Source organism: Bos grunniens, chromosome 9, assembly GCF_055505025.1.
Source record: "Bos grunniens cultivar Pamir isolate PY7600 chromosome 9, Bosgru_T2T1.0, whole genome shotgun sequence".
In the NCBI taxonomy this organism is placed as follows: Eukaryota; Metazoa; Chordata; class Mammalia; order Artiodactyla; family Bovidae; genus Bos; species Bos grunniens.
Window position 1 is genome coordinate 87,038,947 of NC_141173.1, and position 27,089 is coordinate 87,066,035.

The following is a 27,089-nucleotide window of genomic DNA, read 5'->3' on the forward strand; positions in this document are numbered from 1 at the left end:
CCGAAGTATTGGAGTTTCAGCTTCAGCATCAGTCCTTCCAATGAATATTCAGGACTGATATCCTTTAGAATGGACTGGTTGGATCTCCTTGCTGTCCAAGGGACTCTCAAGAGTCTTCTTCAACACCAGAGTTCAAAAGCATCAACTCTTCGGTGCTCAGCTTTCTTTATAGTCCAACTCTGACATCCATATATGACTACTGGAAAAATGATAGCTTTGACTAGATGTATCTTTGTTGGCAAAGTAATGTCTCTGCTTTTTAATATGCTGTTTAGGTTGGTTATAACTTTCTTCCAAGGAGCAAGTGTCTTTTAATTTTATGGCTGCAGTCACCATCTGCAGTGATTTTGGAGACCAAAAAAATAAAGTATATTTTCTTGGCATTTGTCAATTTGAAATTTGAAAATGTTCATCAGATCAGATCAGTCACTCAGTCGTGTTGACTCTTTGCGACCCCACCAATCGCAGCATGCCAGGCCTCCCTGTCCATCACCAACTCCCGGACTTCACTCAGACTCACGTCCATCGAGTCAGTGACGCCATCCAGCCATCTCATCCTCTGTCGTCCCCTTCTCCTCCTGCCCCCAATCCCTCCCAACATCAGAGTCTTTTCCAATGAGTCAACTCTTCGCATGAGGTGGCCAAAGTACTGGAGTTTCAGCTTTAGCATCATTCGTTCCAAACAACACCCAGGACTGATCTCCTTTAGGATGGACTGGTTGGATCTCCTTGCAGTCCAAGAGACTCTCAAGAGTCTTCTCCAACACCACAGTTCAAAAGGATCAATTCTTCGGCGCTCAGCCTTCTTCACAGTCCAACTCTCACATCCATATGTGACCACAGGAAAAAGCATAGCCTTGACTAGACAGACCTTTGTTGGCAAAGTAATGTCTCTGCTTTTCAATATGCTATCTAGGTTGGTCATAACTTTCCTTCCAAGGAGTAAGCGTCTTTTAATTTCATGGCTGCAGTCACCATCTGCAGTGATTTTGGAGCCCAGAAAAATAAAGTCTGATGCTGTTTCCACTGTTTCCCCATCTATTTCCCAGGTTCATAGTATTGATAATATTCACCCAAGGTCACTTGAAATTTGAGTTTTTAGTCAAACTGGAAGTCATTTTTTTCTGAAGCATACTTCAAAGTTCAGCTATGATGGTTTAATCATCACTTTCAAAAATTAATTCTGGATCCTTGGGGGAAATTGCTTCTTTGTATAGATGTCATTACAGTGTGCAGGGTATTACATTCCTAGAGATAGTGTAATGATGTTGTACATGATGAAGATGATGACACTAGATAGACCAGAGTAGAATATTTGGGGCACAGGACGCCATTCAGGTAACCTTCTGAGCATCTGTAGGTATTGCATATCCTTGCCTTAACATCATGGGAAGTGAACAGAAGGAACCTTGAAATCACTGGGTTCAGTGCCTCCAGTTTATCCATGAGGAAAATTTGTCCTAGAGATGTTGATCAAGGTCCCATGTTCAGAGTCATTCAACTAGTTTGGCCAAGGGGAAAATCAGTTTCCTGACTTTCAGTCCAGGGGACTTTCTTCACTTCACCATACCTTTTCTTACATAATATAGCAAATAAAAGTGTTTCAGGGAATTCCCTGGTAATCCAGTGGTTAAGACTCTGCACTTCTAATGCGAGGGGACTGGGTTTGATCCTTGACTGAGGAACTAAGATCCTGCAAGCCACAGAGTGTGGCCTAAAAAACAAAAGAATGTTTCAAAATATGAGTGTAAAGAAAAAAATTAATAAATTTCCCTTACAGTTTTAGGGAACAACCAAAATAGCATCCTCTAAATGATAAAAATGATAAAATGGGCTTCCTTGGAGGCTCAGATGGTAAAGAATCCACCTGCAATGTGGGAGACCCAAGTTCAGTCCTTGGTTTGGGAAGATCCCCTGCAGGAGGGCATGGCAACCCACTCCAGTATTCTTGCCTGGAGAATCCCCATGGAGAGAGGAACCTGGTGGGCTACAGTCCATGGGGTCGCAAAGAGTCAGACATGACTGAGCGACTAAGCACAAATGATAAAAATGACAATATTGGTTCTAAAACAACAGTATTTTCATCCCAACAGTTTGTGCATTTAATAGACAGATATTTATTAATAATCCACATGCACAAACCAGGTAGACCTAGTCTATTAGAGGAATAAAACAGATGGATTTGTAAAGATGGATTTGTACAGCTATATTTGTCTTTCTGTAGATAGCATTAGACATGGAACTATCTCAAGTAGGAGCAGGGGGAAAGGAGAAAGCATAAAGTTCAGATTTGGCAAGGTTTCTGGAAGAAGATCGGTTATGAATAATTAGATGATACAAAGATGTGATTTGAGAGTTGGGGGTAGAAAGAGTTTTCCACACGAAAGGCAGCAGTGAGGGAAAAGGGAGTTCTTTAGCGGGTCCTGTATGTTTCCTCCTCTAGAATGGAGGGAACGGGCCCAGGGATTGGAGAGTCGATGGCGATTAGGAAACAGATGCATCTGTTAGAAGACCTAGAATGGCTTGATGGGCAAAAGCCGGCGAGACTCACTGCTGAGTTCTGGACGGCACTATTGGAAGGCTGAGCCCCGTACAGACTTTGGTGTTTGGTGATGGTCTTAAAAAGCAAAAAACAAAGGAGAACTGAAATGGTTAAAACTGTAGAAGGGAGAAGAAAACATAAGAAGAGCATAAAGGAAAATTTATTACATGACAAGCCCAAATAAGAATGGGACATATACAGAAACGCCAGAGGTTCCAGAAGAGAACTGTGAGTGCCCACAGAGCTGGAATTCATGAGCAGCACAAATTACTGGAACTTTTTTAACCTATTTCTTTGATGAATATATATGGTAAACTGCTGCTGTGCTGTGCTCAGCCACTCAGTCGTGTCCAAATCTTTGCAACCGAGGGACTGTAGCCCTCCAGGCTCCTCTGTCCAGGGGATTCTCCAGGCAAGAATACTGGAGCAAGTCGTTATGTCCTTCTCCAGGAGATCTTCCTGATCCAAGGATCGAACCCGTGTCATTTTCATCCCCTGCATTGGCAGGCAGCTTCTTTATTACCACTAGTGCCACCTGGGAAACCCCATATTTGACAAGGAAGAATGTTAAAATCTTGTGTTAATTTCTAAGGCATTTCCAAGCGATATCTTGATTACAATATGGATTGAAATTAATCATTTAGTAACTTCAGATGAGAGTATCATTTACTGGGTTATAACCCAGCTCTAACCCTGGATATTCTTTGGAAGGACTGCCACCTGATGCAAAGAGCTGACTCTTTGGAAAAGACCCTGATGCTGGAAAATACTGAGGACAGGAGGAGAAGCGGGAGACAGAGGATGAGATGGTTGGATGGCATCACCGACTCAATGGACATGAGTTTGAGCAAACTCCAGGAGATAGTGAAGGACAGGGAAGCCTGGCATGCTGCCATCCATGGGGTTGCAAAGAGTCAGACACAACTGAGTGACTGAACAACAAGGACGACAACCCCTCTTTCAGATGAGGACACTGAGGCCCCAAGATGCAAGGGCACTAGTTCCTGGCACTGCAGTTTCCTAGGAAATTTTCAGGTGGGGATTCACAGAATGGATTTGAACTGTCATATCCTGTGGACAGTGAGCACCACACCTGTCGCTGAGATCTAGCCTCACGAAACCATGGCTGTGGCTCTTCCCCTCATTGGTGTGAGGAACCATGGAATGGAGGTGCTGAAAAATCACAAAGTGACTTTTATTCCTCAAAGAAAATCACTTCGTCTTTAGCATAATATGGATACTAAGGGTCTAATGCTTTGATGGTGTGTAGTATGAATCTCTGGAAACAGTGTCAGACTTTATTTTTTTGGGCTTCAAAACCACTGCAGATGGTGACTGCAGCCATGAAATTAAAAGACGCTTACTCCTTGGAAGGGAAGTTAGGACCAACCTAGATAGCATATTAAAAAGCAGAGACATTACTTTGCCAACAAAGGTTCGTCTAGTCAAGGCTATGGTTTTTCCAGTGGTCATGTATGGATGTGAGAGTTGGACTGTGAAGAAAGCTGAGCGCCGAAGAATTGATGCTTTTGAACTGTGGTGTTGGAGAAGACTCTTGAGAGTCCCTTGGACTGCAAGGAGATCCAACCAGTCCGTTCTGAAGGAGATCAGCCCTGGGATTTCTTTGGAAGGAATGATGCTAAAGCTGAAACTCCAGTACTTTGGCCACCTCATGTGAAGAGTTGACTCATTGGAAAAGACTCTGATGCTGGGAGGGATTGGGGGCAGGATGAGAAGGGGACAACAGAGGATGGGATGGCTGAGTGGCATCACCAACTCCATGGACGTGAGTCTGAGTGAACTCCGGGAGATGGTGATGGACAGGGAGGCCTGGCGTGCTGTGATTCATGGGGTTGCAAAGAGTCAGAGATGACTGAGTGACTGAACTGAACTGAACTGAACTGAGTATGAATTTCAGTCAACCTACACATTCAGTTGGGCTTCCCTGGTAGCTCAGTGGTAAAGAATCTACCTGCAATTCAGGAGATCCACGTTCGATCCCTGGGTCAACATGATCCCCTGGAGAAAGAAATGACAACCCACTCCAGTATTCTTGCCTGGGAAATCCTGTGGACAGAGGAGCCTGACGGGCTACTGTCCACAGGGTCACAAGGAGTCAGACATGACTTAACAACTATGCACGCACATTCAGTTAACCAGCACCTGCGTACTTGCATGCTAAGTCGCTAAAATTGTATCTGACTCTGCAACACTATGGACTGTAGCCTGCCAGGCTCCTCTGTCCATGGAATTCTCCAGGCAAGAATACTGGAGTGGGTTGCTATCCCCTCCTCCGGGGGATCTTCCCATTCCAGGGATTGAACTCACATCTCTTAAGTCTCCTGCATTGGCAGGCAAACTCTTTATTTCCAGCACCACTTGGGAAGCCCTTTAACCACCACATTTGTTCTCTAATCATTCTAGGGGGTGGACCCTTACTGTAGTGTGAGCAGATCTGTCGGGTTAGTCATGACTTTGAACTATGGATGAGAGGACAGCAGCACTCCGGGGAGTCCATGACAGTGCCTTTCACCCAGACTCTTCTCCGGTATCATGCAGGCAACCTTCTCCCCCATCATAATCCCTCATAATGCTGTTCGGAACCAGCCAACAGCTTAACATGGAAGGCTAGGAGTCTACTACAGTAGTGGTTCTTCTAAACGGACCTAGAGGTGGCAGGGCCGCAGAGAACCTCTCTAGAGCCAGCCTCCCGACCCTCATCATCCTAGACTTTCTGTTTCAGTTAGTTTCAGAGTCGGGTCCAGAAATCCGGAGTTTTAGAAGTTTCATAGGTAATTTAAATATATAGCCATTCAGGAACTACAGCTTGTAACATACTATATTAAATATCGTTTTGCAAAGACTTGAAAGCAGGATTGATGTTCATTCTTCCGACAAGACCGGTCCCCAGAGAAACCTATAATCATGGACTATGAAAAATCTAGGTCCAGACCAAGTTTGCTTTTTACCTAGAAAGGCTTCTTTCTCTGCCCCATTTCAAACCTGGGGGAAGTTATTGAATTGTGGATGTCATCTGGTGGTAGTTACTGTTGTGCTCAGGATTTTGGAAAGACTTCTGTTTATTTGGCACACTGCACACAAGCCTGTCAGGCCCTGGGGATTTGTGGCATTTGCAGAACTTACAAGGCAGGCAACATAAAAATATATAAGTCACTGAGTGAAATATTTGGGAGCTCCCTTCACTTTTACAAATTGGCCATAAAATAGAAACCACAGACATAACATTCGTATAACCATGGTTGCCAAGAATGAAGAATCACTTGGGGTGCGGGAGGGAGAGGGCGGGTTTTTGTTGTGTGCTTCTTTGTAGGATGCACAAAGAAAGAGTAAGTATCAAAAATTTGTGTGCAAATGATAATAGGGACATTAAAGTTGAAATAACTAACAATTGGCAAATATCTGTTGAGGAAAAATGGGGATTTTGATCTAAAGAGGGCTTTAGACATCTTTTCACAGTCGTTAAGTTTACCATTTGAGGGTATTCGCTTGTCTTGATAGACATTTTAAGTGCATTTAGGATTTTATATACATTTCACTGTGACGTATTGCTTCCTGTTTTTTCCTTTCCTAGTGAAGTGGGTCACAATATCTGAGGCAGCTGTGACTGCTTACAGTAGATTAGGGGAAGGAATACAGGGAAAACTACATCCTTCTCTTCCCCTCCCGTTAGCTGCTCTGACACTCCGGACTTACATTAGCTTATAAAATGCATCCTGAGGAAGGAGCAAGAGAGGCCAGTCAACTCCTGTCAGTTCCAGCTGAGCATCTGGGGACATAAGTAATGGATGAGTAATGCCCGATGATTCTGGTTGTGAGAGTAGACTGTTGAACAATAGCATTTAATGAGATTGGACACATTCAAGACATGACAAAAAGAAATAGCATCTCTGTTGCAGAAGCCAAACTAAAGGTCATTTTCACCTTTTGATGTTTTATTATATTAAATAGAGTGTCATTTTGGGGTCAGGTTAGCTGCAAGCTGGGTTTTAGTTGTTACATGGTACTTTTTTAGCTTTGTGACCTTGAACACACCAAATGATCTCTCCGGCCTTGGTTACGCATCTAAAAATACTCCTAATATCCATCTCACAGGGTACTTGAGTGGGTGAAAAGTCAAGATAAAGCTCTAGTCAAGTCAAACACAGATTGGGCTGTGGGTGGGGATGAAAGAGACTAGTGGTACAGGGTGGGGAGGGAGTTGGAAGGGGATGAATTAATCCACATTGTCTCTAGACTTCAAACTCTGTCATTGTGTGAATCTGTGATCTATGAGAAAGAGAAGAGCACACAGGAAAGTCGCTTAGGTACTATTAATGATGCTTAAATTATTTGAAAATTTAAATTCCTAGAGAAATGTACACTAGAGTGAAGACAGTTATGCTATTTGATTCACTATTGTTAACAAAGATTAAAAAAATTTATATGGCACAGAGCCTGCACTTGGGGGTCAGGGTCAGCCCTCCATAAAAATCTGTCCTGTTTTTTTACCATCATTTCAGAAAGTACACATCAGAAAAGATGACAAAGTTGGTAAAACAGACTTCAGGAGCACATTTATAGTTCTACTAAAAACAAGGATGAGCAGCAACTCATTGCCATTGTTAATTTTAACACCTATCCCAAACCCCCAAATCAACTCATTGATCTGGCCTGACTAAATCTGCCAGTTTCCAGTGAATTCCATAGGTTTTTATAAAGGATTTAAAAGTCCCACCCTAAATTTGAGAAAGGTTATTATTTGTGATGGTGTATTATATGTTGTGGCTCAGACAATAAAGAATCTGCCTGTAATGCAGGATACCCAGGTTTGTTCAATCCCTGGGAGGGGAAGATCCTCTGGAGGAGGGCATGCCAATCCACTCCAATATTCATGCTTGGAGAATTCCATGGACAGAGGAGCCTGGCAGGCTATGGTCCATTGTGTCGCAAAGAGTCGGACACAACTGAAGTGACTTAGCACACACTCACTGTGTTGATTAACCAAGAAATTCAGGAGAAATTATTTCCACCTCAGGTTTCTAAGTGCCTCTGTTCTTCATCTAAAATTTCTAAGATACATTTTATACTCTTAGAATAAAGTACTTAATATGTTGTAACTCACACCTTCTAGGCCACCAGTTGACTAAATTGTTGTTCTGTGCTGTCCTAGGAGACAAGGAAAAATGTATTCATCCAATTCTTGAACAGTTTAATTCCCCCAAAGAAATTAAAAGTTGTGTTTATTTTGGCAGCTTTGTCACAACCACAGTCTATCTCCCAGCCTGGTTATTACAGAAAATCCAACTTACACATACTAGTAGTGCAATTCCACTAAATGTGAAGCCCAGTTCAACCTCCCTGGATCACAGTCTCATGAATAAGAACTAAATGATTCGTCCGAATATCTGAACTTCTACAATTATTTCCAGAGGGTAGACTTTTGAGGTACTCACTGATTGAACCGTAAATGAAAGGACATATTATATTGATGGTCTTTTTTACCCTGATGATTTTATTAGCATTTGGTCAGAAAGATCAGCTGTATTGGAAGATTGTCCTGGTCTCACTGTTAAGTGGAATCATTGTGTTAATGTTAAACAGTACATTAAGCCCCTCAGAGCTGCCAAGAACCAATGGATGTCTATTGAGACACTATGTATCCAAGGCATTTTCTAGGCACCATGAGGACATGTAGATCACAGCATCCATTCCCATCACTTCATGGCAAATAGATGGGGAGACAATGGAAACAGTGAGAGACTTTCTTTGCTTGGGCTCCAGATGGTGACTGCTGCCATGAAATTAAAAGATGCTCGCTCCTTTGAAGAAAAGTTATGACCAACCTAGATAGCATACTAAAAAAGCAGAGACATTACTCTGCTAACAAAGGTTCATCTAGTCAAAGCTATGTTTTTGCCAGTAGTCATAGATTGGAGAAGGAAATGGCAACCCACTCCAGTATTCTTGCCTGGAGAACCCCATGGACAGAGGAGCTTGGTGGGCTACAGTCCATGGGGTCACAAAGAGTTGGATACGACTGAGCGACTAACACACACACATCAGGGCACATAATAGAAGATATTATGACTGACCCTAAGGAAACAAAGTATTGCTCATTTAAAAAATATATATGTGAAGAATTATATCAAAATGGTATATGACTGGTTGCTACGTAAGTGATATTAGTATTATATTTTACTCCAATGACAATTAGCCTTGAAGCTCCAAATTTACAAAATGCTGCTCTGCCTATAAAACATTTTAAGAAAATTAAACGTGTAATTACAAAGGCAAAAATTCAAATTGCATACCATAGCCAAGTTTGGGGTATATTTAGATATGTTGTACTATACTCTTTAACTTTGGGCCTTTTATGGCCTTCTGTTATGGATATGTGCTGAATGATGGAATCTTTTGGTTATTTTATTTGTCAATTACTGTTGAATGCCCAGCATTCAATATGGAAATAATATCTTTATTGGGGATTTAAATATTTAATCAGATACTTTTATAATTGCTTCTTAGTCTATCAGAATTTTTATAACTTGGCAATTAGAAAAGAAAAAGAAATAAAAGGCATCCATACTGCAAAGGAAGAAGTAAAACTATCTCTGTTTGCAGATGTCATGATCAAATATATTGAAAATCCTAAAGAATCCACACAAAGAAACCATTAAAGCTAATAAAATGAGTTCAGCAGGGTTGGAGGATACAAGATCAATATACAAAAATCAGTTGTATTTCTACCAGTGAGCAGCCAATCCAAAAATTAAATTAAAAAGCAGTTCCATTTATAATGGTGGTTTATTTACTAAGTTGTGTCCAACTCTTGTGATCCCATGGATTATGGCCCGCCAGGCTCCTCTGTCCATGGGATTTTTCAGGCAAGAATACTGGAGTGGCCTTGCTAAAAACTAGCAAGGGGGCACTTTTTCAGTCCCCTTCTGATGTCTATGTCAGAAGCTTTCTCCTATCTCTTTTATAAAACTTTATTATACACACACACACAAAGAATACTGGAGTGGGTTGCCATTTCCTTCTCCAGGAGATCTTTCTGACTCAGGGATCAAACTCAGATCTCCTGCACTTCAGACAGATTATTTACCACTAAGCTACCAGGGAACACCATTTAAAATAGCATCAAAAAATAAATAAGAGAATTATAAGGCTTGTACACTGAAAATTGAAAAACATCAATGAAACAAATTAAAGGAAAATCCAGTAAGCGGAAAGACTTCTATGTTCATGTATTGGAAGGCTTAATATTTTAAAATGGCAGTAGTCCCTCTATTGATCTATTGATTCAACACAGTCCCTGTCAAAATCTCAACGGCCTTTTTTGCAGAAATTGACAAGCTGATCCTAAAATTCATAAGGAAATGCAAGGGACCCAGAATAGCCAAAACAATCTTGTTAAAGAAGAAAACAGTTGCAGGGATTCACCCTTCCTGATTTCAAAACTTAGAATGAAGAAATGGTAACCCAAATTCTGTGGTTCTGGCATAGGATGAACATATAGATCAATGGAACAGGACTGACAGTCCAGAAATAAAACTGTAGTTTTATGGTTAGGGGGTTTTCAGTAAGGATGCCAAACAATTATATAGAGAATGGAAAAAAAAAGTCTTTTCAAAAAAATGCTGCTGAGGCAGATGGATATTCACATGCAAAGGAATGAAGTCAGATCACTAGCTCACATCATACACAGAATTAACTCAAAATGAATCAAAGACCTGAATATTAGCACTAAAACTATGAAACCTCTAAGAGAAAACACAGGTGTATATCTTTGTGACTTTGGGTTAGACAATGGTTTCTTAGATATGATACTGAAAGCGAAGCAACCAAAGAAAAACTAGATAAATTGGATTCCATTAAGATTACAATCTCAGGCTTTGACATTTCAAGAAAGTGAAAAGACAGTCCATAGAATGGGAGAATATACTTGCAAATTAAGAAAAAATATAGAACTTTTAAAACTCTATGGATAGTGCATAGGATCCTACCTACTGTACAGGAAACTCTGCTCAGTGTTATGTGGCAGCCTGGATGCGAAAGGGCGTTTGGGGGAGAATGGTTACATGTATATGAATGACTGAGTCCCTTTGCTGTCCACCTGAAATTACCACAACAGTGTTAACAGGTTATACTCCAATATAAAATAAAATGTTAAAAAAAAATGAAATCTGAAAAAAAAAACAGTGAAAAGATTAAATAACCAATTTTAAAATGGGCAGTGTTTGAATAGACATTTGTCCAAAGAAAATGTACAAATGGCCAATAAATACATAAAATATGCTCAACGTCATTAGTCATCAGGGAAATGCAAATCAAAACCACAATGAGATACCACTTCACACCCATTAGGATGGCTATAATAATAATAATAAAAACAAGCAATAACAAGTGTTAGCAAGGATGTGGAGAAATTGAAACTCTCATGCTTTGCTGGTGGGAATATAAAGTGGTGCAGCTGTATTAAAAACAGTTTGGCAGTTCTTCAAAAAATTAAGCATAGAGTTACCATATGATCCAGCGTTTCTACTCTGAGGATTTACCCAAGATGAATCAAAAACAGATGTATACACAAAGACATATAGACAAATGTTCACAGCATATTTACTCATAGTAGGCAAAAGGTGGAAACGATCCAATGTCCATCAACTGATAAATATATAAACAAAATATGGCCTATCCATACAAGCCATGTAAAGAGATGAAATACCAATTCATACTACAACACTGATGAACCTTAAAAACATTATGCTCAGTGAAAGAAGCCAGACACAAAAGGCCGCATGTCCTGTGATTCCATTTATATGAGATTTTTGGAAAGCTATAGGCAAAACCCTAGAGACAGAGAGTAGATAGTTTCAGTGAATCAAGATAATGAGGTAAATGGAAGTGAATGCTAATGGGTGTGGAGTTTCTTTTCCAGTGCTCTGGAATTAAGTACTGGTGAAGGTTCACAACTCTGTGAATATACTGAAACTCACTGAATTGAACACGTTAAAGGGTGAATTTTATTGCTTTTAAATTATGTCTCAATTTTTGAAATTACTATTATTTCTCCCAAGCACTCTACAGATTTTTCTAATACAACTTGCAAAAGAATATTTTCATTAAAGCACCTATTTATATATTTCGTTCTGAAGAAAAAGACAACAGTGACTTCACAATCAATATTCTAGACGGCATGAAATTGTACCAGTTTTAAGTGTCAGCATAGATGGAGGAGTCCAGTGTTTCTCTCATGTTACACCGTGAAGAAGAATCCCGGTTCATTGTGTCCATTCTCGTTAGCTTCGCACGGGCCCTTCTCACTTGCTGTTGTTCTTCAGTTGCTAAGCCGTGTCTGACTCTTTGCGAGTTTGACCAAATGTTTATCATTCTGCAGTTGAGGGAAGAATCCTCAGTGTTTCAACCCCACAGTCTCTCATCTGCTCTCGCTCATTCCCAGGTGCTGCCTTTCCCGAGCCAGGTGGTGTACAACAGAGTGGGCAAGTGTGGGAGTCGGACCGTCGTCCTGCTTCTGAGAATCTTGTCAGAGAAGCACGGATTCAATTTGGTCACGTCAGACATTCACAACAAAACCAGGCTTACTAAGAATGAACAAGTAAGTTGTCTTTGCTTCATTTGCACCATTAGTGGGTGCCTTCCGGAACACCCTTTCACCCCTACCAAACGAATACCAGAGTTACAATAGCATACTGTATTTTTGCCAGGGTGTGGAAGGAAATTTAAGTTGAGGGTTCTGACAGACGTCTGTAAACCAGGAAGTTCCCCTGAAGGGATACTTTTATTAAAACCAGTGAAGGATAGAGTACATGGTCATTGTCTGTTTAGCTAAAATTAGCAGTGCTTAAATCTCACATAGGTACGCCACTGAGTTATAGGTAACGCTGACATCTTGGGAGCAAAAATAAGAAAACTTGATTTTAATATTTCTTCCTTTGCATTTCCTCACAAATGTCCTAAGTTTTTATGGTTATAATAAAGAGAAAACCCTCGTTGGGCCAGGAATCTGGTTGGTTGATGGGGGCACGAGCTTCCTATTATGGTAAGTTCGGGGGGTCTTGAGGTGCCAAAACAGCTCTTGGCCTATTTAGTGGTATCAAAAGAATTATCCCACCTCCTGGGAACAAATCTGCCCTAAGACGCTGACCCATATGAGGCCCATGCGGGTGGTAGTCAGGAAGCTAGGAAGACAGATTCCACTTTGTAAGCTGACACCAAAATAGGGTTGATAGTCTCCACTGAGATGCTTTGTTAGTGTAGACAACAGGCCTAGTGCTCTCATAATCATTTCACAGGGTCAAGTTTGTTAGCTTGGTCTCAAAAAGTTGCTTTGGTCCTCTTAGGTATTTAGAATGGGTGAATAGCCACCAGTATAAGTCAGGGCAGGCTTTCCTGGTGGCTCAGTGGTAAAAAATCTGCCTGCAATGCAGGCGACCTGGGTTCGATCCCTGGGTTGGGAAGATCCCCTGGAGGAGGGCGTGGCAGCCTGTTTCAGTGTTCTTGCCTGGAGAGTCCCCCTGGACAGAGGTGCCTGGTAGGCTGCAGTCCATTGGGTCCCACAGAGTTGGACACGACTGAAACGACTAAACAGCAGCAGCAGCGTTAAGTCAGGGCTCTTCAGAGAACAGTACCAGCAGGATGGAGATATGGCTATCAAAAGATAAACAGATATCAGTGTACAGATGGACAGACAGACAGGAATGGAGATGTACTATGAGGAATTGGCATATGCAATGACAGAGGCTGAGAAGTCCCACACTCTGCCATCTGCAAGTTGAAGGCCCAGTAAAGCCATTGGTGAAACTGAGCTCGAGCCCAAGTGTGAAAGCCTGAGAAGCAGGCGAGCCCATGATGTAAATCCCATGACGTAAGGGCAGGAGAATATAATATGAGATGTCTCAGTTTAGTCAGTGAAACAGGAAAAAAAAATCACTTCCTCCTTCTTCCACATTTTGTTCTACTCAGGCCTTCAAGGGATTGGATGAGGCCCACCCACGCTGGGGAGGGATATCTACTGAGTCCAACTGATTCAAATGCTCATCTCATCCAGAAGCACTCTCACAGACACACTGGGAAATACTGCTTAATCTGGGCATCCCTTGGCCAGTCAAATTGACACATGAAATTTAACCATCACACCACTCAGTGACTAGGTAAATTTAGGGAATAAACCAGGTGCATGGTTTACTAAGGTGAGACCCTAATGCTACGTGTACTTCTGTCTTACACGATCTTCACCTTTCAGGCATTCAAAACCTCACACACGCAGGGGATATGCAATAGCCTTCCTGTCTCTCTTGTCACAGGGAATGGGAGGACTGTTTTGAGAGTGTAGCGCTGCCAGCAGTACTTGCTATAATGTCTGTGTATTTACTGTCTTCCACAGTATAGAGATCAAAATGCCCATTTCTTTGAAAACTTCCACCAAGGGGTCTCTGAGTAACAAGTCTAAATAGTCATAAGCAATAAGCAAAAAAAAAAAAAAAAGTTTTGGGATTAGATAGCTCAGTTGGTAAAGAATCTGCCTGCAATGTGGGCGACCTGGGTTCCATCCCTGGGTTGGGAAGGCCCCCTGGAGAAGGGAACGGCTACCCACTCCAGTATTCTTGGGCTTGCCTTGTGACTCAGCTGGTAAAGAATCCGCCTGCAGTGTGGGCGACCTGGGTTCAATCCCTGGGTTGGGAAGATTCGCTGGAGAAGGGAACGGCTACCCACTCCAGTATCCTAGCCTGGAGAATCCCATGTGCTATACAGTCCATGGGGTCACAAAGAGTCAGACACGACTGAGTAACTTTCACTTTCACTTTTTCACTTACAAGTTCTGTGGTAGGTGCTCAATAGAAAAATTATATTTGCTGACATTTTAAGATATCACATTCTATCAGTAATTTTCATGGGGTAGGTTCTTTGATTTCCTTATCTGATTGAAGAACAAATATAATTAGGGCTGGTTATACCCTTTTTGCCTGGAAAATCCCATGGACGGAGGAGCCTGGTAGGCTGCAGTCCATGGGGTTGCTAGAGTCGGACACGACTGAGCGACTTCACTTTCACTTTTCACTTTCATGCATTGGAGAAGGAAATGGCAACCCACTCCAGTGTTCTTGCCTGGAGAATCCCAGGGATGGGGAAGCCTGGTGGGCTGTCGTCTACGGGGTCGCACAGAGTCGGACATGACTGAAGCGACTTAGCAGCAGCAGCAGCATACCCTTTTTACTCCCTGAAAGAGAGCAACTATAATAAATAGCCTATGCGATTGCAGTGTTGTTATAAATAAAAAACTTGGTTTTCTTTTGAGTCTTTCAGTCAGCTATCAGATTAGACTTAAATGTTCCTATGTATGGAAATTATGCTCAGTTCTTAAAGCCTAACAAAGTATAGTATCTGGACTTTAGTTCCCACTGCAGAAAGGTGTAAAAACTCAGAGGGAGCAAAGTAATGAGAATATTAGACCCTAAGATGTTCAGGAAGACCCTAGAAAAACAAGCACAAAATATGATATTTGAATACACTCTGGAATTTTAAACAAATCAACCTACTTTGTTTCCTGTGATGAACTGTAAAGGGAAGGACTTAGACTAAAAATGAAGAATAATTTACTAATGGTACACAAATTGTAAAGTCTTTTAGAAAGGGTTAAAGCCAAAGTTATCCTTTCCTCTAAAACAGAGGTTAGTTCTCATCTGTTTGGAATGATTGGCTTGTCTGAAAGCCAGGGAAAAGACTAGACAATCTTTTAAGGTTCTTTCCAGCCCTGTGATTCTGTGATATATTTATACAACTTCTGCCATGATCTGTGTATAATTAGTTGAAGCATTTCTGATTCCTGTGGTCAGTGTGACCTAGAATATACTTCATTACTTGGTTATTGCAGATTCCTATTAAATTATAAGGCAAGTTTTAAAAAACTTAAGGGAAAGGTATAGATCTGGTAGAAAAAGCAAACAAACAATTTTGATGTACAAACAAGCATAAGGATAGTGACAGTTGCCTCTCTGGAGCTAGCTGACCGGGCTGTGACATACAAGGGGAGCCAGGAAACGCCAGGACAAGAAACCAAGTTTGAAGTAGTTCAAAGAAGACTTGAAACCAAGTCTCAAGAATGTTGAAAGAAACTCTTTCTTTGTTACATGCATCCTTTTTCTAAAGATTCAAAGTGCATGAAACAAGTAGAGAAAAATTTTTATTTTAACCTAATATATGCAAGAAATAATCTGTGGTGTGAATAGCTCCCTTTTCTTGGTAATTTATTAAAGGAAAGGGGAGTATGTGATTTAGGGAGATGAGTTAAAATTTTATAGTCAGTGGTTCTTAACATGAAAGAGTAGAACTCTGAAAATGTAGTTCCCATGGCAACATTGTTCTCTGGAGTTAATGACAAGTCTGCTTTGGTGCAGTACGAGTTAAATGGACTCTTGTGGGCTGGCCTGGGACTCTCTCCACCATGTCGAACATTTCTTTTATGAGAAAATGTGTTCCAAGTTCCAAACTACTGACTTATAAATGAACTTTGGAAAAGTAACTGCTTATGAGACTGAAGACTGGAATCATCTGTATCATTGCATCCATACACAATGGCATCTCTCTGGGCTAGAGTCAAATTCACACATACGTTTCTCCCTGGAGGGTACCTGTCATCTCACACACACATGCACACACACGTACACACACAAACCCATTGAGCACTAGATTTTAAAAAATCTATTTCATGGAGTAAGACACTGAAGGGATTATTAAAAAGGAAAGAGCATGAAGACAGCAAATGTTACAACATCAATAAAAAGCCCATTACATCTGCCCTTATAAGAAATAGAAATGCCTTTGAAGTTAATATTTTAGAAAACTCTACCTCCACAAAAGAACATGGACAGCTGGTGCTGGCCAAATGTTGGACCTTTTGCAGGGCATATAATGGGAACTCCGGATGACATCATTTGATTTATGCTCTAAAACCAGATTTAAATCGCTTGGGCTAGTTTAGATACTTTCTTGGAAAACAGAGATCATGTACAACCTAAAAGATAAAGAACCATTTTCCAGAAGGCAGGATGTGTGATTTCCAAAAGACTCATACCCATCTTTGTTAATGGTCTGACCCTATCTTTCAGAATGCTGCTCTGAGGATAATAAAAGCCAATATGTCAGAGGCATATCACAGACCTAAGAAGTCAAAATGATTTCATTCCTGTTGAAGAAGGGCAAAACTATTGGCATATGAACCTAAAAGATGGAGAAAGCAAATACATTTCCAATTTTTATTTAGACTTAAGCTATGTGTGTGTTCAATCACTTAAGTCATGTCTGACTCTTTGTCACCCCATGGATTGTAGCCCCCCAGTCTCCTCTGTCCATGGGATTCTCCAGGTAAGAATACTGGAGTGGGTTGCCATTTCCTTCTCCAGGGGATCTTCCTGACCCAGGGAATGAACCAGCATCTCCTGTGTCTCCTGCTTTCCAGGTGGATTCTTTACTGCTGAGCCACCAGGGAAGTCCGTACTGAAGCTATGGAGGATTCCAAACTGAAATAGCAGCACCTGCTCTGTGCTAATTGTTTTATTTTATTATTTCATTTCTTTCGTTTGGACCTAAAACTAGACCAGTGAGTGGGTACGATTTCCTATTTTATGGATGAGAAAACTAAAACAGCCTGATGAAGTCACTTTCCAAATATAATAAAACTGACTGTCCATAGCACTTGGGCTTGAACTTGGGCCCTCCCGAATTTAGGAGCCACCCTCCTAATGCAGTGGCTATATGCTCTGGTTGCACAGCAGGATCTTTTTAAAACAAAAAAAAACACAAATGTTTATTTTTTTATATATTTTTGTCTGTGCTGGGTCTTCCTTGCTGTAGGCTTTTCTTCAGTTTTGGCAAGCAAGAGCCACTCTCTGTTTGTGGTGCGTGAGTTTCTCTTTGCAGCAGCTTCTCTTGTTGTGGCTCCCAGGATCTAGAGCACAGGCTCAGTAGTTACGGTACACGGCTTTAGCTGCTACGCGGCTTCTGGGAACTTCCTGGGTCAGGGATTGAACCTGTGTCTCCTGCATGGGCAGGTAGATTCTTTACCACTGAGTCACCAGGGCATCCCCAGCACAGCCTTATGATTATGTAGTTGCTGTATGTAGCCCTTCTTCTGGAGATTCTGGGGTAGAGTCTAGAAAAGTTTTTATTTTTTTGATCAAGCACCACAGGAGTTTCAGAGTTAAGGTTGTTGTTGTTGTTTAGTTGCTAAGTCATGTCTGACTATTTTGTGACCCCATGGATTGTAGCTGCCAAGCTCCTCTGTCTGTGGGATTTTCCAGGCAAGAATACTGGAATGGGTTGCCATTTCCTCCTCCAGGGGGTCTTCCCGATCCAGGGATTGAACTTGTGTCTTCTGCATTGGCAGGTGGATTCTTTACTACTGAGCCACCAGGGTTAAGGATCCTTGTCAAAACCGTCATATCAGCATTTCCCTAAGTGTGTTCCTGAGAAATTTAGTCTCCTAAGACATTGGGGAAAAAAATGAATATATCATGACTTAAGAAGTTTGGAAAATGCTATCTCCTTGTCCCCCTCTAGGAAAGTCACAACAATATTCACATTTTAAAGACTCTGAGAATTTTTTAAATTAAAAACAAACAAAAAAAAAGTCTGTTTAATCAGCTTTCATCTAAAGTGTCCCAGTCTGAGTTGGCCAGGGGACTCTTTATAGTGTTTGTGGCTCTCAATTGCATCCCACAGAACTCTGAGTCACAGTTCAGAGCTGGCGGACCAGCCTACACACTTCCATCAGTCATACCAGTAAAGGCTACTCTTTCACTATAAACTTCACATCTGCAGTGACTCTATTCACTAGCCATTCAAATGACTAAACTCTTGAAAAGTATTCAAAGAACAGTGGATACAGCCCCTATGTCAGTGTGTTCTAGAGTGCCGTACCCTCTTCGTCAGAAACAGAATTTCTTTATGGTGTTTTAATTTCCCTTCCTCACTGCTCTCAGCCACTGCACAGTCCATGTCTGACTGTGGCTACAAAGCATTGCAACGCTAGAAGAGAAAACCCACCGAAAGAAACCGCATTAGACTTGGAAACCATCCTGGGGCCACTGGGATTCCTCCCAGGCTTCCCTAAGGCAGAGTCACCTGGCCTGTGTTAAAGGCAAAGGTTGACTTATTCATTCTGAGGCTGGTCCCACCACTGTTTACTTGTTGTGATGAATATTCATTGAGGCCCTTCTGTTATTGCTGTAGACTGAGGATCAGACAGCATAGTAGATGCTTGTGCATCTCATTTTAATCCTTTAAGCAACATTATTAGGAAAGTATTATCACCCCCTTAAAAAGGAAAAAAACCAAATGCTCAAGAAGATATGGGAGAATAAGAATTGAAAATGAACTGGGATCAAATCCCAAAGAACCTTGAATGTTAGGCTAAGGAGATAGAACATTATTCATGGGCAGTGGGAGGTCAGTAAAAAATGGTTCTTAACCATCATGGGCATCAGAATATTCTCAGGAGCTTTTCACACATGTTTCTAGGTCCTACTATGAAATACTGAGTTATGCTCTTAATGGTGGCACCCAGGTATTTGTATCTTGTGGGGGAGCAGGAAACTCCCCAGGAGATGCTCAGGCACAATTCTAGTGAAGATTTATTGCAGGAAAGGATCTAATTATTAGAAAATTAAAGGGAATCCTCCACTAAACAAGAAAAATTCCTCTTTCACCTGCTGCTGCTGCTAAGTCACTTCAGTCGTGTTTGACTCTGTGCGACCCCATAGACGGCAGCCCACCTGAGAATCCCTTAAACCTCTGAAGACATTGTGTCAGAGGCCTGCACGTTTATCCCAGAAGACTAACTGTTGCTTGAAATGTTTTGGAAAAGTCTCCTCAGAGTGACCCTCAGAGTTCCCTGACCTTAGAGTAGGAAGGATGTGTCCACAGGCATCAGAGCTGCTCCAACTGGACTTTGGAGTCAAACCAAAATTAGCTGAGTCCATCTCCATGCCACAGGGCTAAGTTCACCCAGTGCTGCAAACAAGGTCTTATCTTGGAGTACTGTAGACAAAAATCTGAGTCTGCTAGTAAAAACTCAGTGCAGAGAAAAGAGGGGGAAAGTAGGAAACCACAAGCTCTGAAAAATTAAAATGTTTTCTCCTCTGGTTCAACTTGTAGCCGCGAAGTTGATTTTCTCTGTTCAGATGCAGCCTCCTTGCCTTGGTCACATCATTACTCCCCCTGGTGGTCGTCTTCTTCATTGCAGGCATGTGTTGTACTGACTCCTTAGTGAGGAGCTGAAGGTGGGAGGGCCATCCGACCTCCTTCAAAAGGGGCTTTCTTCATGCAGGAGGAAGAGGGAGAGGTAACCAGAGCCCACAGCCATCCTCCTGGCCTCTGAGGTTAAAGGGCCAAGGAGTTCTCTTCTGAGCTACTCCTTATTTGGCTTTGATGTGTAAAAGCATGTCTTTTCTTTCATTTAAGATGTTGTGCAAAATTATGGGACATCTAGTTGTTTACAAGTGACACAAGAACTCAGATCAGAGTAGGGTCAATGCTCTGTCAGTTACGGCTGACAAGCATCTCCCAAGGAAGTCTTTTACTAACTAGCTGTGTTTATAGAACTGCAGGTAAAGGTTTTCTGCTCTGTCATCTCAGCCAGTTAGGTTGAAAGCAAAAGATTAAAAGCTACTGCCTGGCACATCCTCTACATTATAAATTCTGTTTGATTCTTGCCTCTTTTTTTTAAACTTCAGTTCTATCTCATTCTCAGATGTGCTGTGATTCAACTTCTTCTTTTAGATCCATTCCATTACAGAGTTATTTTTCATTCTTTTTATTTGTAGTATTTTAAATTCATTCCTGGCTTGTTGCACTATTTTCCCACCGAGAACTTTAAAAAATATTCTCTCTGATATTTTAATGCTTTTATTTTTATTACTTTTAATGCTTTTCCATCTGTTAGAACTTTCTTTTGATTTTTAAACCCATCACAAAAAGATAGAAAATTCATATCTTCATAAACCCTCTTTAGTCTCCAGAGTTATTTTGCTAACCGACCCCTTCCTCCCATTTTAACAGGTTATATATAGATCAAAAAGCAGTGGGAATGGTGAGGAGATTGCAGTTTAGTGATAAGCAGCAGGATTTTTGGTGTCAGGTAGACTTGGGTTTAAATCCTCACTCCACCTGGTTGTAGTGGTGAGATCGTAAGCAATCTATGCAGCTTTTCTGTGCCTCAGTTTCTTAACCCGTAAACCCTGGATGATAGTTAACTCATGGAGTCATTTAAAGATGAAATGCCAGTATGTACATAAAGAGCATCTTGATTCAGTGATAGCCTGGAAAACACTCAGAAAACGATGGTTTGTTTTGTGTTGTTACATCCTAGATGGTGAAATAGTACAACTTTTAGCTCCATGTGACACCACGGTAATGAATGCACAAATCTGTCCCAGAAAGCCTGAATTCACAGCCTTGGTGATAATTCTGTCTTCAGTGAACTGTATATTTCTTAACTCCAATAATGTTTTTCTAGAGGAGGTCTGTGCGTGCATGCTAAGTCACTTCTGTCGTGTCCAACTGTTTGCAACCCTGTGGACTATAGCCCGCCGGGCTCCTCTGTCCATGGGATTCTCTAAGCAGGATTACTGGAGTGAGGTGCCATGCCCTCCTCCGAGGGATCTTCCCCCTGCCCCCAGAGATCGAACCCACCTCTCTTGCATCTCCTGCATTGGCAGGTGGGTTCTTTACCACTAACACCACTCAGGAAGCCCCCAAAAGGGGGTACTTTATTGCATAAACAGTTATGGGTATGTATTCTATGTAGGCACCTGGGCTTGGCTTTCTGGGGGATAAATAAAACCTGGCCACCACCCTCAAGGAGCTTTCAATCTGGTTCAAAGCCAGGACACAAACCCAGCTATAACGTAACGTAAACGGAGCATGTCCTAGAAAATTCTCAGAGTGCCGCAGGAAGTTAAAGAAGACAATCATATCTCTAGCCAATGATGTTCAAAACCAAACCCATTTCCCCTCCCTTCTGGAGGCAGATTCCTTCCTCCTGCAGTGTTTCCCATCTCCACGAATGGATACCACCACATGTTCAGACCCCAGCCAGGACTAAAAAGGAAGCTCCATTGACCATGCCCTCTCCTTCCCTTATGTTGCCAGCTGCTACAAGTCTCAGCACAGTCTCCCTCCTTAATATACCCAAATCTCTCCATCTGTTTTCACTTCCTTGAACCTCATTCCTTGTTTCTGAACCTGTTGAGCCTTAGGGTTTCCTGGCATGCTTGTTAAAATGCAGATTGATGGGCCCCACCTCCAGAGTTTCTTCTAATTCCATAGGTGTGGAGTGAGGCCTGAGATTTTGTGTTCTTATTAAACACATGTCCTGGGCTTCCCTGGAGTCTCAGTGGTAAGAATCTCCTCGCCAATGCAGAAGACACGAGTTCGATCCCTGAGTCAGAAAGATTCTCTGGGGAAGGAATGGCAACCCACTCCAGTATTCTTGCCTGGGAAAGCACACGGACAGAGGAGCCTGGTGGACTACAGTCCATCGGGTCACAAAGGAGTCAGACACGACTTAGAGACCAAACAACATAATCAGGTGTCCAGGTGATACTGATGTAGCTGGTATGGGAACCACACTGAGAAGTGATGAGTCCATGACCTCATCATTTCCTGTTGAGATTATTTCTGTCTTCCTCACTAAACTTTCTGCTTCTAATCCTTACTCTCTTTTTCACCTGACCTTAGATCTGAGAGAAGAAAAAAAATCCTTTCTGGCTGTAGATAAATGTCGGAATCCTTCATGAGACCAGCAAGACCCTCAGTTACCCAGTTCTTACCTTCCTCTCTAGTCTTGTCCACTGCTTTGCTGATTCCGTGCCTGCCCGCCTGGCAGTTTTAATAGCCAAGTCATTTTTGTGCTTTGTGCTTTGCATCTGCTGTTCACTCTGTCTGCCATGCTGAGAGTCCCTTTCTTCTCTTAATGACTCCTGTGTATCCTTGGAAACCACTGAGAAACACCTCCTTACCAAAGCATTACCTCTCCATCTGCAGGTCGGGACAGGCATCCCACCTCCATGCTTTCTATCCCATGATCGTTATCACATGATGATACCTGTCTGTTTATCCACTTCTCCCACAAGTCTCTGAGCTTCCTGAGAGCAAGAACCAAATCTTTTATTTTAAAGCCACAATCCAGAGTGGCACATAGCCTGACATAGTTGAAAATCAATGATTGTTGAGTGAAAAAACTTCAGGAAGGCTACCTGGAGGAGGCAAGCATTTTAGCTAGTTGTAAAGGAGAAGGAAATGGCAACCCACTCCAGTGTTCTTGCCTGGAGAATCCCAGGGACAGAGAAGCCTGGTAGGCTGCAGTCCATGGGGTCGCACAGAGTCGGACATGACTGAAGTGACTTGGCGGCAGCAGCAAAGAGTGATTAGAATGTGGACATGCAGAGAGAAGAGGAAGAACATTCTAGAAGAAGAATCTTGAGCCCGAGTTTGGACATGGTCAGTCTTGGACATGGTGTATGGAAGGAATATGGAGGACTCTAGTTTGACTGGCTATAGGATGTGGGATCTTGAGGGTCAATTGAGGGAAATAGTAAAGATAAAATTAACTTGACTCAGCAAGGGATTGAATATGGGAGTCCAGGAAAGACCCAAATCAAATGTGAGGATATAGAGAGAACCATTAACCAGAAAGGAGTAAAGATGGACGAGGATCAAGAGTGTGGTTTTGGCCAGGGTAGATCTGGGGATACCATTAGGACACATTCCACTGTCTTGTCTTTCTATGTCTTCCCATTTATTTTATTCAGGTTTTGATCTCCAGGGCTTGGTAAGCACCCAATATAAATGCTGAATGAATGAATGAATTCAGTGGAATCAAAATAAAGGCTAGCAGTGGTCCTGCATGAGCCAAGGCAAAGGAGAGTTAGTTCCTGTGATAATTTTAAGTAATGTCTTTGCCACTCACACAGATAAGACTCAGGTGAGAGAAATGTAGGCTGCTGGCAGCGTTGGGAAAACCAAGGGGGAACTCAGGTGATGGCCAGCAGGTGCTCAGGAGCCGGCTGCTTGTCACTCGAAATGGGGAAGGTTAGCATTTGTGAGGGCTTCCCAGGGGGCACTAGTGGTAAAGAAGCTGCTGGTCAGTGCAGGAGATCTAAGAGACGCGGGTTTGATCCCTGGGTCGGGAGGATCCCCTGGAGGAAGGCGTGGCAACCCACTGCAGTATTTTTGCCTGGAGAATCCCGTGGACAGAGGAGTCTAGCGAGCTACAGTCCATAGCGTCGCCAAGAGTCAGACACGACTGAAGCGACTTAGCATGCACAGCGTTTGTGAAGATGGCCAGATGACACCATCTTCACAAACTGTGAACACAATGCCGTGGACTGAAGATTGTGGTACTTTATGTGGATTTTCCTATTTCGTGTGCAGGACAAAATTCGTGAGAGCTGAAATGTACAGTCTGACTACCCTATACTAATGTGATAAATGCAAGCATTAGTAACTTTATTCTCTATTTAAAGAGATGTCTAGAAAGAGTTATGCACTGTCATCACTAATCCATTTTTCCTCGTGAAATAGACGGCTTTATGACTATTATGACACTGTTCTCAAAATCTAACCACTACTGTTCTTCTCTCAAATTTAACACATTGACATGTGTTTAGAGAATGTAATATAATGTTGAATATGTGAAGGAAACAGGTTTTCTTCTGACCCATTTTTCCAGTCTTGTGTAATCCTAGATGGCTTTCTCATATTACTCTATGTGTACAAAGAAATAGCTGAAGAAAAATAATCTAAAGATTAAGGCATTGAATGGTCACTATTTTAAACATACACACAGTTATGCTTCTAAGCAGACAACCTCAGCAATCAGTTACTTTCGGCTGTGCTCCCAAATCAGTAATTCTGCTGGTAGATCTATCAAAAATCAAAATTCATAATGTGAAGGAAGCTGGAAGTTTTATTAACCAAAAACAAGCTCTGGAGCATGCAGGGGGGTTGTAAAGGATAAACAGAAGATAAAGAGGCAGGATTCAATTTCCTTTTACATGCAAGCTTGAGGACAGGCAGACCATTATTCACCCATGCCTGCCACTGACGAACAGAAGCCCTGGGTTATGAACTGCAAGTCATCTGCTTTTAAAATTCAATTTCATTTCTTCAAACAGTCGTTGTGAGCACGAATGTCTAATGAAAGAGTTTAGGCCACGACGTCCTAGAGTAACCATCTGTAAGTCATGGACTCTTTGGAATTAATTCATTTAACAAATATTTATGGAGCATTTCCGTGTGTGTCAGCTCCAAGCTAGACAGGAGGGAACAAGGCAGACCAGGTTTCCGTCACGCTTGAGACAAACCTAGAGTTCCAGACTCCCATTTTATTGTTGTTGCTACTGTAGTTAACACATGAATGACCGTTTTTGTTTCCAGTTTTCAACTTGAGCTATTTCATAAAATATGAAGTGCTGCCCTTCTGATGTCTGTCCAAAGTAGCGATTTTCAATGTGCTGCTTAAAAATTCCAGAGTGTCAGCTTTGATGGGGCAAATAAGAAAATCTAAGGAAAGTGGAATTCAGGAAGTCAGGGAGTCATAAGAATGCTTGGAATTTCTAACAGATTTTACTAAACGTTTTCTGTATCATGACATGTTCCAGAAGACTGTAAATGTTAGTTTGTACAAATTAAAACTACTTTTTGCCTTGCTGATAACTGCAAATAAATAATTCAGATGACCACCCACCAAAACCCGAGAACATTTTTTGGGAAGTGGTGGGGGGGGTGTTACGTGTTCCCTCTGAAATACTTGTTTTGTAAATTTTATAATCAAAGGGAAAAATAATGAGATAGTGCCTCATTTTATTTCTACTTTTCAATTCTACAGAACTAGTTTCAAATGCTTCTGTATTTCCCAGTAAGATCATTATAGAAATGTAAACTAATCATTAACCTTTGTCTTGATTGGACTTTAAAGGGGAGGATTAAAGGCATTTTCGTACTTGCATTTCAGGACAGCAACACACTGACTTCTCCAGTTAAAATTACTTCAACTGTCACTTTTATTTCATGATGGCAATTAACTAACTTAAATTCAGGACTGCACATTGCAAGAGCTTCTTTATTTTATTTAGTAAGGAGCCTTATGTAAAGTTCATAAGCACAAAGCATAGCTGTTTAGCCTGGTTCAAGAAGTAGTAAGTGAGGAAAAAAAGAGTTGGGGAGATAACCTTTAGCTTAATATAGCTTGGTAAATTAAATCCTATATATGCTAATTTTGTACTTTTTTTTAATAGATGGAACTGATTAAAAATATAAGTACTGCCGAACAGCCCTATTTATTCACCCGACATGTTCATTTCCTCAATTTCTCAAGGTAAGATATTTTTCAGTTTAATGGTTCTTTCATTTCTTTTGGGTACTTAGTCTCCTTCTAACAAACAATTACTTTAAAATCTACCTTCCTTTCCAAGGTAGTGTAATTGCCCTTCAAAAGACATTTTTAATCCATTTATTTTTTCAGTAGAGGGATCAAAATTTGAAATATTTGGTTAAAAGCTTCATTTCTTTCTAAAAATACTACTCTTAAGTCTTGTGAAAACTTGAAAAATTTTTTTAATGAGAAGCCACTTGACCTTATAGTTCTCAAAAAAAAAAGATTTTGTATTGGAACAAAATAGACAAGAGATGGATATTTTAGCAGATATATTTCATTGCACATTTTTATACAACCTGCACCCACACAGGACTCTGGGAATAACTTGGAGGTGGAATTATGTGTATTTTGTGTGTGCTGTGCGTATGTTTAGTTGCTAAGACGTGCCTGACTCTTTATGACCCCATGGACCGTAGCCTGCCAGGCTCCTCTGTCCATGGGATTTTCAGGCAAGCATACTAGGTTGCCATTTCCTCCTCCAAGGGATCTTCCTGGCTGTAGGGTTGAGCCCATGTCTCCTGTGTCTCCTGCATTGCAGGCAGATTCTTTACCCGCTGAGCCATCACAAAGCTAGGCCCAGCCTCTTTCTCTACCTTTTGAACACTCCATTTCATTACTCTAAACCTTGCATGTTTGATGTTGGTGGGTATTTTAGAAATCTGTGTTTTTTTCCTCTTCACCCGCAAGGACCTTTTGATACTAATGCAAACCTCAAATTTATGTGTTTTGATCCTCTGTTAAATTGCTAACTGCACGTTCTGGGCATTCTCTTCCCCAGGGATCCCTTAGCACAGATTTCTTGTCACTGTACTTTACTGTAGCTCTCAGAGTCCTCCTCTAAGGCGGGCCTGTCTGAGCTCACAGTTGAGGTTGACAGAGCACTAGGTCCCCGGGCCAATCTGCTGACTAGCCCCGGACCCTGGGCCTCCCCATCAGCCATCTGACCAGCCCTTTCCTCACTGCTTTTCCCATGGGGATAACAAGACCTCACAGGCTCACAGAAGAATCCTATCTGTGCTGACCTCGTGGCCCCGAGGGCCAGCAACCAGGGAGGCCTGAGTTTGCCCTGGGCAGCGCTTTGGCTGCCCTGCC

The 27,089-nt window shown here is 41.7% G+C and overlaps 1 protein-coding gene across 3 annotated transcripts in view; it reads left to right on the plus strand.

Annotated features, from left to right (window-relative positions):
- The window catches only part of UST (uronyl 2-sulfotransferase), a 317,213-nt gene that overhangs the window by 187,419 nt on the left and 102,705 nt on the right, over positions 1-27,089 (plus strand). For 2 of the 3 annotated variants that reach the window (XM_086318226.1, XM_086318224.1), the window contains exons 3-4: positions 12,003-12,158; positions 25,858-25,937. In XM_086318226.1, coding sequence (XP_086174352.1) covers positions 12,003-12,158; positions 25,858-25,937 — 236 coding nt within the window. The remainder of the gene's footprint in view (positions 1-12,002; positions 12,159-25,857; positions 25,938-27,089) is intronic. The other variant, XM_086318225.1, reaches the window with a different exon arrangement.